Here is an 11,845-nt window from a genome sequence, read left to right as displayed (position 1 = left end):
TGGCTCAAAGTCCGGACAGGTCTAAAGGGTACCATTCTTTGCTCCGTCTAACAGGAGCTCAAAGCTTTTGCCTGCACTCCGTTTTACTGCCAGCCAAGCCAAGCCAAGCCAAGCCAAGCCAAGCCAAGCCAAGCCAAGCCAAGCCAGGCCGTTCTTTCGCCACTTCCCGGCAGCTGCCTGAAGGATGCTCAGAGGGAATCATCTGCTCTTGCGGATGTGGACCAGGCTGCATTACCAGTATCTTTAGCCACCGCCATCTTCACCAGCCTTGCCCAACCTGGTTGCCCTCCAGATGTGCAGGACTGCAGCTGCCTGGCTGGGCATGATGGGAGTCCTAGGCCAGCACAATGGCAGGCTAATCCACCATTTGCTTATTTGGTACCTAAAAGAAGTATTAATGAAGAGAGTCCACTCCGAGTCTGACAAGACCAGGCAAGAGTGCGGGCGCTCAAACGGAGAATGCTGCCACTTTTATTCCACAAGTACAGCCATGCTAGTCCAGGGCGATACCTTTGGCAAGACAGATTTATTATGGCAGATGCTTTTTCAGACTAGATTAGTCTTTAAGATGCCCCGAGACACTTGTTTTTGAAGAGGCTGATCATGTTTTCTCACAGAGCCGGGCTAAGGATTTCAGGACGATAAGCATCAAGCTCTCCTTTGCAGCACTGCTTCACCTCCTTCGGAAATTTCCCTATAGCTGCTCTCATCAGTACAGAACAGCACAGCCATCCAGCAGTTGGAGGAATAGGCATGTGATTGCTCTGAAAGGGTAAAGGGATCTTGCTCCATCTTGAACAGCAACTCAGGGCGATCCCAGATAAGCTTGGCAAAACCGGCCATGCAAAGATACTTCTGTCGACTGCCTGGTACTTAAATCCACCCATCCAAACAACAAATGCATTCTCTTTTACTTCATATTGAAGCTAATCCGTACATTCATAAAAGAATGCATTTCCTCTACTTCCAATTGCAGCTATTTAGGATTTCACACAGCTTAGCCTATCTTTCAGGAGGGACTGCAGAGACGGAGTGATGTGGGGCCTTCCATCTGTGGTTTGGACCACACTTTGCAGGACTCCGGACGATCAGTCAGGCTGAGAGAATCCAACCGCCCAGAGGCTCCCCGTCCTGGACTAGAGAGAGGGCCACCATGGAGACAAAAGAGAGGAAAGTGCCTCCTCTTCTACCTGTCATCTCACGGCAGTAATTCCACCAACTCTCACAGGAGAAGCTGAAGGGCCAATTCCAATGGCTCTCCTGAAACCCAGTGAGGGTCCCTGGACCCTTCTTTCTGAACTCTTTCCAGTCAAGCTGCTCATTCTAGGAACTTGGTCCTGTTAATAAATGCTGCCTTTTTTTTCCTCTTGTGCTGCATCTTTTCGGTTAGCAGAGCCTTGCTTTTTATTGATCTTCAGTAAACTGCTTTGCAAGCCTTTCAGTTGAAGAATGGGAGTAAAGATGCTTTAAAAATAAATATATTAAACCGCAGAAATCCGCATCAGGTTTCTGCACTCTGCATTCCTACCTCAATTTATTGTTAACATCACAGAGTGGAATAAAAAACAACCTCAAGCTTATGCATTTTCAAACTATTTCCTGGAACCACAAGATATAGATTCTTGTTGCTATGATACTTAAAAAGCATAGCTGCGCAGAAATTCCCTTAGGAGTAGAGGGGCGGCATATAAATGGAAAAATAAAATAAAAGGAGGGAGGAAGGACGGACGGACGGAAGGATGGAGCAAGCCAGTGAGTGAACGAACCATGGGTCAACTCTTACAGCTTCATTAAACTACTCCATCTTTAGTGCTTTCTCCATAATTTCATCTGTTTCTTGGGATTCTATCTCTAAAAGATCCCATTTTGAACTACTAGAGAGCCAAAGGCAGGCCAGAATCTTTCATTTAAGAAAGCATTTCCTGAACACATTATACGAGCGGTTCTATGTCTCCTTTCTGCCAAGCAGGCTCCCACACCACAAAATGAAAGCAAAACACAGCACGCTTTTAAAAATTGGGCCAAATACCATTTTAAAAGGCAAAGGCCTGATGAAACATTATTTTCCTACGGTCTTAAACTGGGCAAGCATGGAGCCAGCCTCATTTCTCCAGGGAAGGCGTTCCACAGCCAAGGTGTCACTGCAGAAAAGGCCCTGTCTTGAGTACCACTCACCCCACCTCCCTTGGGAGCCGGATGCACAACGAGGCCTCCAGCAAAGACCCCAAATTATGAGCTGGTGCATATAGGAGGTGGCAGACATTCTGCTATTTAGAGCTGGAGGGACTCAAAGCAGAACGTTGAAATAAGCATCAGAAAGTAACTGGAAGCCCCTTCTCTGGCAGCTGATTCAAAACTGATGGCATGTGGTCTTTGAAAAACAAGCCGGACAATAGTCTTTCTGCTTCCCCACTTTGCTCTAGTGATGGTCTCCCAACATTTTTCAGGGCAGACACATGTAGAGTTCAGGATGGTAACCAAAATGAGAATAGTTCCCTCCTTTGGGTCCCATTATACTAATATATTATATATATTATATGAAGGTCATATAATTATGTGTAATACATTGTAAGAATAAATACAAGAGTTAGGAAAGTTTTAGTACCATAAATAAGGAGTCGATTTAAGGTAAGAATGATGGTAATAGTACATAAGGAATTGATGATTTAATATTAGTTAAAGACTGGAAGAGTTTACCTTAGGGAGAATAGAGATGGGATGCCATGGGGTAGCAAACAAGTTTGATTTGAATTTTAAATAAGGGGGATAATTAGTAATGGAGAGAGGCAAGAGGACAGTGTGAGATGGCATTCTAGTAGCACGGATGACCAGTGGTTTGAAGAGCGATGCTTGGAAGATTTCTCTGGAGGAAGAAGGGGATTAGTATTGCTACCAGCCAGGGAGATGGCTTTATGGGAGATAACTTGGGTGTACTTTTGATTTTTCTTATTTCTGTTCCCCCCGCTTTTCCTCTTGCAAGAATGCGCACAACAAAGGAACACAAAACTACATGTAGTTAAACTGTTATGCCGAAAATAGAGTATTCCCTTCGAAGGTTAAGGGTCTGTGGAATGTAATTGACATTTTAAAAAGTGAAGCAATGGCAAACGAAGAAGAAACACACCAGAAGAAATGAGGAATTCCCAGGCATGGATCCTCCAGACCAGACCCACCTTCTCTAGGGAGGGTCAAGCTGGGCATGCCAATCCTAGACTGTCTTTGTCATGGCGCTCACCCAGCCCCTCAGGAGCAAGGCTGGACCACATGGACCCTCAAGGAGTTAATCTTGCACCCCCAAGAAGCTGCAGCCCCAGCCCCATGCTGGTTTGCCCACTGATCCACGGCCTGAGCCAAAGTTTGCCCACCCTCACTGCAGCCTTCCCAGTCCACAGCCCCTCTGAGGTTTTAGACTGGAGCCGGCCCCACTGGCTGGGAACTGGGCATCTCTGGAAAGTACCAGGTAGACAAAAGCTGACGTGGAACACACTACACAATATATTCCAGGCCCTCTGAACACTAAGAATGTATTATTGACTGTAAATTACTCTGAGTGGTGAAAACAGCAAAGCAACTCATTCATAATGAATGCTAACAATCCACGTGCTTTAAGCCTCTTTATCAACATTTCCGCAACTTGCTTTAGAAAGCCACACAGCTCTCCTCTTCCTGCAGTGGAGAATTCCACGGTGAGTTGCTTGTTTTAAAATCTTGCCTTCTTGGCTGAAATTCATGAAAACAATCAGGCTAGCTCTCAGAGAAACCACAGTGATCTGGTCTGGCTGGATTCCAGCTGTGCTTTAAAAGGGGCTTTCCTTCACAGAAACTATTGTCGGAATTCATCTCTCAGCAGTCCAAAGTGAGATTGCCTATATGGAACCTCACCAAACAGAGGGTACAGATTAAAAATTAGGATAGGAAATACCAACTAGCGAAACAGTGGATTACTTCCATCTAGCATTTCATACAAAAGCTGATATCCTGTGTAGAAAATGGTGCAGAGCATGTATTTTAAAGTTTCTAGTCCATAATCCTGGGGAGCAGCGAGTGTGTGCTTAGTTTTTGGGAGACTCCCTGGGTTTGGTTAGGAAACGTGACTTGAGACTGACATGCGTGAAAGGCTATTCCATGACTCCCTCTGGAATCTAGACCCAATTTCTCCAGCTCAAGGCACCTTGCTCTTTGGAGAGGTGACACAAAAGGTCAGAGAGCATAAAGAGGTTTGTCTTCAAACAGAAACCCAAGACAGAAAATGTTGTCCTTAACAAAAAAGGGGGGGGCATTTATAAAGAATTGTAAGCCGAACTGATCCTGTGAAAAGGGGATTCCTTTAATTTGCAAACAGCTCATTACATAGTGCAAAGACCCCACAAGCAAATAATGAGTCCCTGCAGAGGCAGCAGATGGGCAATTGGAACAGAATTGTGTGAGGGGTTGCAGCAGATGCTGGATTAAAAGAAGGAATCACACATCCTCATCTTTTCATAAAATAACCATAATCAGAAAGATGAGCAGAACGGGCAGCAGGATGAACAAGGCACTAACCAGGAACGAGCGGCAAGCCCCGCAACAGCAGGCAGGTATTTCCGCCTTTTGTATTTCTCTACTCCCAGCCATGAGCAATTGACCCTGAATGCTAAAAAGAATCCTGTTTAGGCAGCACAGAATAAAATTTCTCAGAGGCAGATTCTGCGGTGAGGGGAAGAGAAGTAAAGTGTATATTATTCTAAACCGGGTTCCCCTGTTCCCCGCACAACCTCTATAGATCCTGAGAAAAGATCAAGGCACGTGAACTCCTGTTCCGCGCATGCAGGAGAACCAGTGTGTCAAGTGGACTCCATCGACTGAGACGGCGTCTGGTGAGACTCACAGGGAATGCTTCCAGTATGTTAAAAATACTTCCTACAAGAAAAGAATTTAGGACTTCCCTCTCTTGCTGATGCACTTAATTTTTAGTCTGTAGGAAGCCATTTTTAACATGGGGTATTACATACGCTGCATCTCCCACCTGCGGCCTGAAGCGGCACAGTCCTTTCTGGACCTCAGGATTTTAACCTCTGCTACATGTCTTGACCCAGCCTGTAATACCACAACTATCATATATAGCTCTTGCAGATTACACAAACACACACAAGCGCTATGCATTACTTGCTTTTGTCGACTTTATTGCTAGCATATTGTCAGCACTGGATGGGTCTGCATGATCATGGAGGAAAAATACGCCTCAGTGGCTCACTTTCTGGCCCTGGCTGTCAACACTTGGTTAGCGTAAGTATCCTCATCAGTACAGGTTGCCGTGCCGTCCAACCCGGGTGCAAGGCTGAGGTGGCCTACAAATTACTTTAAATTCTGGAACAAATCATGGGGTTTCACAGCTATTCGTAAGTCAGCCCGTTCTCATGGGGTTTGGATGTCACAACACCCCACACTGGGTTAAGGATAATCATGCTGGTTTAGGAGGCATGTGACCAGCAGGTGCAGGGGAGGAAAATAAGCCACTCTAGCTCACTTTCCCCCTGTGATTATGTGAACTGGGGTCACAGTCTTTCCCTCTGGCCTGCCGCCATTAAGGCACTCAGTTTAACAGACACTGGTTTTTCAACTACCCATCTCTGGCTGCACACAAAATGCATCCAGAGAGGTGCTGTGGCTCCCCCAAGTCCAAAGTTCAGCAGTGCTCTGCCATGAATCAGCAGGGCTCCGCCAATTTAATGCCAGTGTTGAAAACTTAAAAATGTGCAGAAGCATTTCCAAGTAAATAAAATAAAAACAAAACAGCCTTTGGTAACAGTTAAATATTAAGTGCAGATAAAATAGGGAACAAATCCTATGTAGTTGCTAGACTGGTCAACTGCCTTTGTGGAGGCAATCAGTAACACCTAGTTAATGAACACAATGCAAATTTAGGTTAAATACATCCTATTAGAGACATTTCTTCCTTATTTTTGAATGGCACCAGTGATAGCCCTTAAAACTTGCTTTGAAGAGTTAGCAACTGATTTATCAGGCGGGATGCTGAGGCAAAGATAGGAACTCTTGCTCTCAAGACTGGAAAATCCACTTTGAGATTTCACTTTTCACTCTCATTTTGCACAGTGAAGTTTAGCACCCTAAAGCATTTGGGGCGAGAGTTGCAAAACCTCTGCAGATATCAAGCAATGTCACAAGGGCAAAAGTGTTCAAACACATTGCACAAGCCTGCCGCAGAAGCAGCAGCTGACCTTTTGGCCGCTGGACTTCATCTGTGACAGGGAGGCAAAAGCTCTGCTCTGATGCATACTTGCCTGGGAAGTGAGCTTTATTTTCCAAGCAAACACTTTTAGGATGAGGAGGACCCTGAAACCTGGTGCATTCAAAAGTCCAGTATCAAGCTGTGTTTGACCACAGTATCAAGACTGCAAATATCTCTCTGGCCCAGGTGTCATGGTCCATTTAGATCAGAACAGCTATCAATAATTTGGTAACTCAGAAAACAAAATTCATCTGCAGCATGCATCTCAGATTCCTTTTTCGATTTAGACTTTAAAGCAACTAGCCATTTCTGCCTGTGCATGTCCCAGCAAGCCCCTGCCCTCCTCACTGTAACCATGGGCGAGATCATAGGTCAACAACAGCTATTCTGTGGGCACAAGCTTTTGACTCAATCTTATTGCTATATTTTGGAGAAGCAGTGCTATGGATATTTACTGTCTGGCTCTGGAAAGGAAAGCATCCAAAAGCTATTCTTATGCCAAGAATGACAGTCAAACAAAACCAGCCAGTATCCCCTCCCTTTCTTCACAGGTACCATCAAATTTGCTCTCAGTAGCTTGAAATCTTAAGCTTACAGGACTTTAAACTGTAGGATTGGGAGTCTGCCTTTCTTAAGGAGGTGCCCATTCCGCTCAAATCCAACCCAGGCAAGGCGGCATAGTCTCCATTCACTTGCAAGGACAATTCAAGTGTTGCTGGGACCAGAACAAGGGGCTGAGTGCACCAGCTCTTGCATCCCTGCCACTTTCACTTTCAATCAGCTTTAATCAACAATCTAGGAATGGCTTAAACCAGATCATAACCCTCCCCGCTTTTTTCCCTTCAATCTCAGTCCACGTAACAGATTCAGAAGGGCCTAGAAGTGAAGTATTTGGATTTCAGTCCTACTGCTGAAACTGCACTGTGTTAGCAAGCAACAATAATCTTAACAGCTGTTTAGCCCCACATAATCCAGAGGGGGTTGGGGAGAGTCAGTCAATCAGTTGTGCAAGAAGGTTAGAATGGCATGATTTTGCATAGTGACCTGTGGAAGTTACATGCCAGCAAGCACAAAAAGACTCTACCTAACTCCCGCATAAGCTGGGAGGCATTTGTGTGCTCTAAAGCTATGCATTTGGTGTCCAGCTTTCCTTTCTCATAAGTCTGAAGACCTAAAACAAATGGACAGGGAAAAAAACCTAGAGAAGAAAAATGGCTTGAATTAACAATATTATCACAGTTCTTTTAAAGTTACATATTAAAATGATGATCAGTGAGAGCGAAACCTTAACACTTTGGCCACGCTTCTTAGAAGGGCCTCCATATTTTAGGATTTCTGTAAGTATAACCTAAGTTAATTAATGTCTCCTTATGCTGATAGCACCAGTCAGAAGCCTATGGACCAGAGCTTGAATAACTTTCTACTAGCAGAATCACAAACACACGTTAACCAGACCCTGTTCTGCAAAGAGCTATGAAAGCTGTCCTGCTTGTCAGTTTCACCTATTCATCTAGAAGGAAATACAGGGCTGAAAATGTCCAGGGATACTCTCAAAGCAAAAACAGGCAAAATGATCCCAGTCTACATTCCAGGCATGTTTACCAATGACACCTGCCATGGGATTCTTTATTCTACACACCAATTTATAGAGAGCCTGGAATCTTTGCATTCGCCAGTTCCCTACCATGGTTACTGATCATCAGCCTCTGCCTAGCAAACACCTGACAATTTTCAAGCCCCATTTTTTAATACTCAACATGAAGGCTCCACTGAGAAACTCCACACCCTTAACAAGAGTAAAGTTTTAGCCTGTGACTGTGATCAGCCACTGTTCTTTCTGATTCAACAGGAGAATGACAACAGAAGTGCATAGAGACCACTCATAGTGTTTTCCAAGTTCCACTGGTTACAACAGGTCTTTGGAAATAAAAAAGTAACTAATGCAGGCACCAAGGATCAGCAAAGAGGTCCTTTCCGTACGAACTGCCATGGAAAGCCGGTAGAAAGGGCTGAGATCCCAAGCGCTGGGAAGCTTGATAGAATGTGGATAAAATTGTCCCCCCCACAGCTCACAGATAAACATTGAGAGTCTGCAGGATCATCTGCCGGCAGAGTGGGCAGTTGCGCTGGTAGATGGCCTGCTGGAGCAGGATTTCAGTGCATTCCTGGCAAAGGCAAAGGTGCCGGCACGGGAGGAGCAAGACTGTCTTGGTTTGGTCCTGGCAGATGACACACTTCTTCCGTTCCTCTTGTTCTTTGAGGAGAAGCCATGGGTCACTGTCCTCCTCCAGAGCATTTAACTGCTCTTTTGTGGAAGGTTTGGCATGCAGTGCACTGGGCCCTTCCCCTTGAGGCGGAAGGTGCTGCCCTGCTGGTGCACCGCGTGGTGCGGCTGATCCCGCGTCAACATCATTCCGGTGCTGGTCTCTGCCGCCTCTTGGTGGGACTCGGGCTGCGGCCTGCTGATTGGCCGCAGGGGGCCCTTGCCTTCTGGGCTGAGCTGCGCCAGGGAGAGCTGGTCTCTGAACCACAGTAATTATAGCTGGCCGCTCTTGGTGGGCCTCAGCCACGAGCTGTTCCTCTTGTTCTCCATGCTGGTTTGGTCCCCCGCCACCGGTGTTCCAACTGGCCACCTGGAGACTCCAGTCAGCCAGTCTGCGCCAAGCTTGTGAGCTCAAGATCATTTCCAGCGACAGGAGAACAACTTGATAGAGGCGGCGGATGTCCCTGAGCAGGCGGTGATAAGAAGGCATGGTGTTCAAGTAGTCAGACACCTGGTTCACCAGCGTCCACGTCAGCTGAGGATTCAGGATTAATACACTGGCGGCAAGAATCACAGACAGCCACACCAAGCCATACAGGTTGAGGAAGAAAACATTGATCAGCGACTTGCTCACAGAGGCCAGGAGATCAAATACCAGCTGGCAAGGTGTCCACAGGAGGATGACCATAGCAATAGCACTACTGGACAGTCGTGCAACGAAAGTGGCGAAGATGTCCGTGACTCTCAGAAAGGGGCCGACGACAGTTTCCCACAGGGCCAGCCCCAAGGAAAAAAGGTTCTGGGTTCCAATGAGGCAGATGTTGATGATGCTGTTGATGAAGTAAGCCACGAGGCTCATGATAATGGCACACACTTCGCACACTTGCCTAAGAAGTGACTGGCCAGAACCAACCAGGTTCCAGAAACTTCGGTGCATAATTTCTTTGCTTCTCAGCGTCAAGTGGTTGAACAGGTGGCCTGCTACTTTCAAGCTCTCCATGCTAGAACAGAAGCCCCGCAGTAAGCTGACAAGGGTGTGTAAAGAGCTCAGAGTCAAGTAATACATTGCCTCCGCTATGCATAGGAAAAACAGCACAACCCCATTCCAGCACTGGAACACGCAGGCTATCAAGGCATTGGGTAGGTTGTAAACAAATGCAACAAGCCAGATCAGGAGAGAGACCAGAGTAGAAATAAGGAAGAAGTTGACATCCAGCAAGATAACCAAGAGGTCTAAAATCATCCCTATGCCATTGATGACCAGGAACACTAGATCCATCGTTGAGATCCTAATGGTGGTGGTAAAAATGGAAGTAACTAAAGAGACTCGGGCTGGATTGCCGCTGAAGTTGTTCTGCTTCCCAGAAGACTGCTGAAAAGAGAAAGCTCTGTCATGTAGGTACTCATTCTTTTATGAAAGATGGCAATGCTTTGAGTATCAAGTGAAAAGTTAATCAAAGGGATCCCACTAACTTTCCTTGGCTTTGCAGTTGGTCTTCCTCTCACAATTAATATGCATGCCCAATTTGGGAGCAAGGTTGCTTATTTAGAACAAATATCCCAACCATGTACAGTTATGTCGTGCACCTAAGCAAGTACTGGAAGACATGCATTATCCCTCATAAGGCAGTTACTGCTCCCACTGAAGGAATGTAAGAATTTATTCCAGGCTGGATAATAACAGCTCCTCTCCTTAGATTACCTCTGGCTTCTAAATCAACAGTCCCTTGATAAAAATTGCTTTTCACTCCTCTTTCAATTGCTGAGCTCTAAGCAAGGTGATCTTCCGGCTGAGGCTTCTTCCTTCAGAATTTCCTTGGACACTGAAGGAGAAGGCAGTCCTTTAATTAGGGGAGGGGGTACGATCCTAGGCAGAATCCCCCCAAGGAATGACGGGCAGCAGCTCTTCTCACTCCGCTGTGCCAAAATAAAAAAGGAAGAGCCCCTCAGCCGCTTTGGGTGAAAGGGGCAAGTTCTGACAGGTGTTCGCTGAGGAATGGGGCCGACCTTCGAAACTGGGGGCGCTCGGAGGGTGGGGGAGGGGATGGGGTCCCCTCCCCCGACGGGGGCTGCTTCACGAAGGCCTCTCAGGTCAACTTAGGGTGCTGGAGCCGCCCAGAAGTGGGGGACGCGCCTCCGCCCCCACAGGAAAGGCGGTCGCCCCAGAGTCCGAGCCCCGACAAGCTGCCCCGGCCTCCCGTTCCAAGGGGACGCGCGATGAGGCGGGAGGAAGAAGGAGGGCGGCCTGCGGACACCCCGCGATGTCCCCCGATCGCCTCCGTCACCGACGAGCTTGCCCCGCTCCGACGGGCGCCGCCATCTTGGGGGGGCGGGACTACGGCGCCACGGCCAATCAGCGAGAGGCAACCCGGAGACCGTTTCACCGCGCGGCCTCCGATTCGCCCGTTCCCCGCTCGAGGTTTTTTTCGCCCCCGCGCCGTCCGATTGGCCAATTTTGAAAAGACGCCCGTAGGCGTCCGACGGCGCTCGGCGGAGGGGGCGTGGCTTCGGCAGAGGAAGCTCCGCCTCCTCGACATCGGAGAGCGCAACGGACTCGAGCCGCGCTGGGCGCGGGTCACGTGATTCGGGGGCGCTGGAGGGATCGCGGTTTTCGCCGCTTTCAGGGTGTTGGGCAGGCGTGGACAGACGATGCCAGTCATTTGAAAAGTCATGCTTTTTATTTAACTTTTTCCATTTGTGCACACATTGCATGCTCATATAAAATGCAATGCAAAAAATAAATGCAAGTACAGTAAATAGTTGCAAAAATCACATTTTAAAGCATGAAATAATAGGAATCACAACTGAGCAAGTGTGTGTCTAAAACTCCTGTTCTAAACTATTCTTAACAGCCTGGAATGCATAGCAAGGTAGTGCATAAGTGTATAAATCTATGCATGAATAAGTTGTATACAGTTCCAGACATTTACAAGACCCTAAGACCCCATTTCATTCCTTTTTTTTTTTTGGCAAGGGGAGAGATGGACAAATGCCAGGCATTTGCAAGGATGGAATCCTTTCCCCCACCTCCTGACTTGTAACTGTTTGTTTATGATACAGTGAAGAATGATTTTTCTCTCTTCCTGGGCAAGAACGTAGCTGGAGCCCCATTCAGTCAAGTTGCATCCATCTCACCCTGACCTCAAAATGACCCCAGTGGGAAACCCACAAGCAGGGCAGAAGGACAACCACACCCATGTTCCCCGGCAACTGGCGTACATAGGTGTACTATCTCTGATACTGCAGTGGCATATAATTTTAGGACTTGTAGCCTCTGATGGCCTCCTCCAAGCATTTGTCCAATCCCCTTTCAAAGCATCCAGATTGGCAGCCGTCACAGCATCTCGTCACAA

The 11,845-nt window shown here is 47.1% G+C and overlaps 1 protein-coding gene across 1 annotated transcript; it reads right to left on the bottom strand.

Moving 5' to 3' along the window:
- Positions 1 to 5,141: 5,141 nt before the first annotated feature.
- On the bottom strand, positions 5,142 to 10,772 carry RNF26 (ring finger protein 26). The gene is made up of 2 exons (XM_044439608.1): positions 10,195 to 10,772; positions 5,142 to 9,864 (listed from the first exon to the last, which is right to left on the bottom strand). Exon 2 carries the CDS (start codon positions 9,769 to 9,771, stop codon positions 8,299 to 8,301), a length of 1,473 nt encoding a protein of 490 aa, XP_044295543.1. The 5' UTR covers positions 9,772 to 9,864; positions 10,195 to 10,772; the 3' UTR covers positions 5,142 to 8,298.
- Between the last annotated feature and the right edge of the window lie 1,073 nt (positions 10,773 to 11,845).

This window comes from Varanus komodoensis, unplaced genomic scaffold (genome assembly GCF_004798865.1).
Source record: "Varanus komodoensis strain SLA01 unplaced genomic scaffold, ASM479886v1 scaffold35, whole genome shotgun sequence".
NCBI lineage: Eukaryota > Metazoa > Chordata > Lepidosauria > Squamata > Varanidae > Varanus > Varanus komodoensis.
The sequence above is the reverse complement of the archived record's forward strand: the minus strand, read 5'-3'. Positions and strand labels throughout refer to the sequence as shown.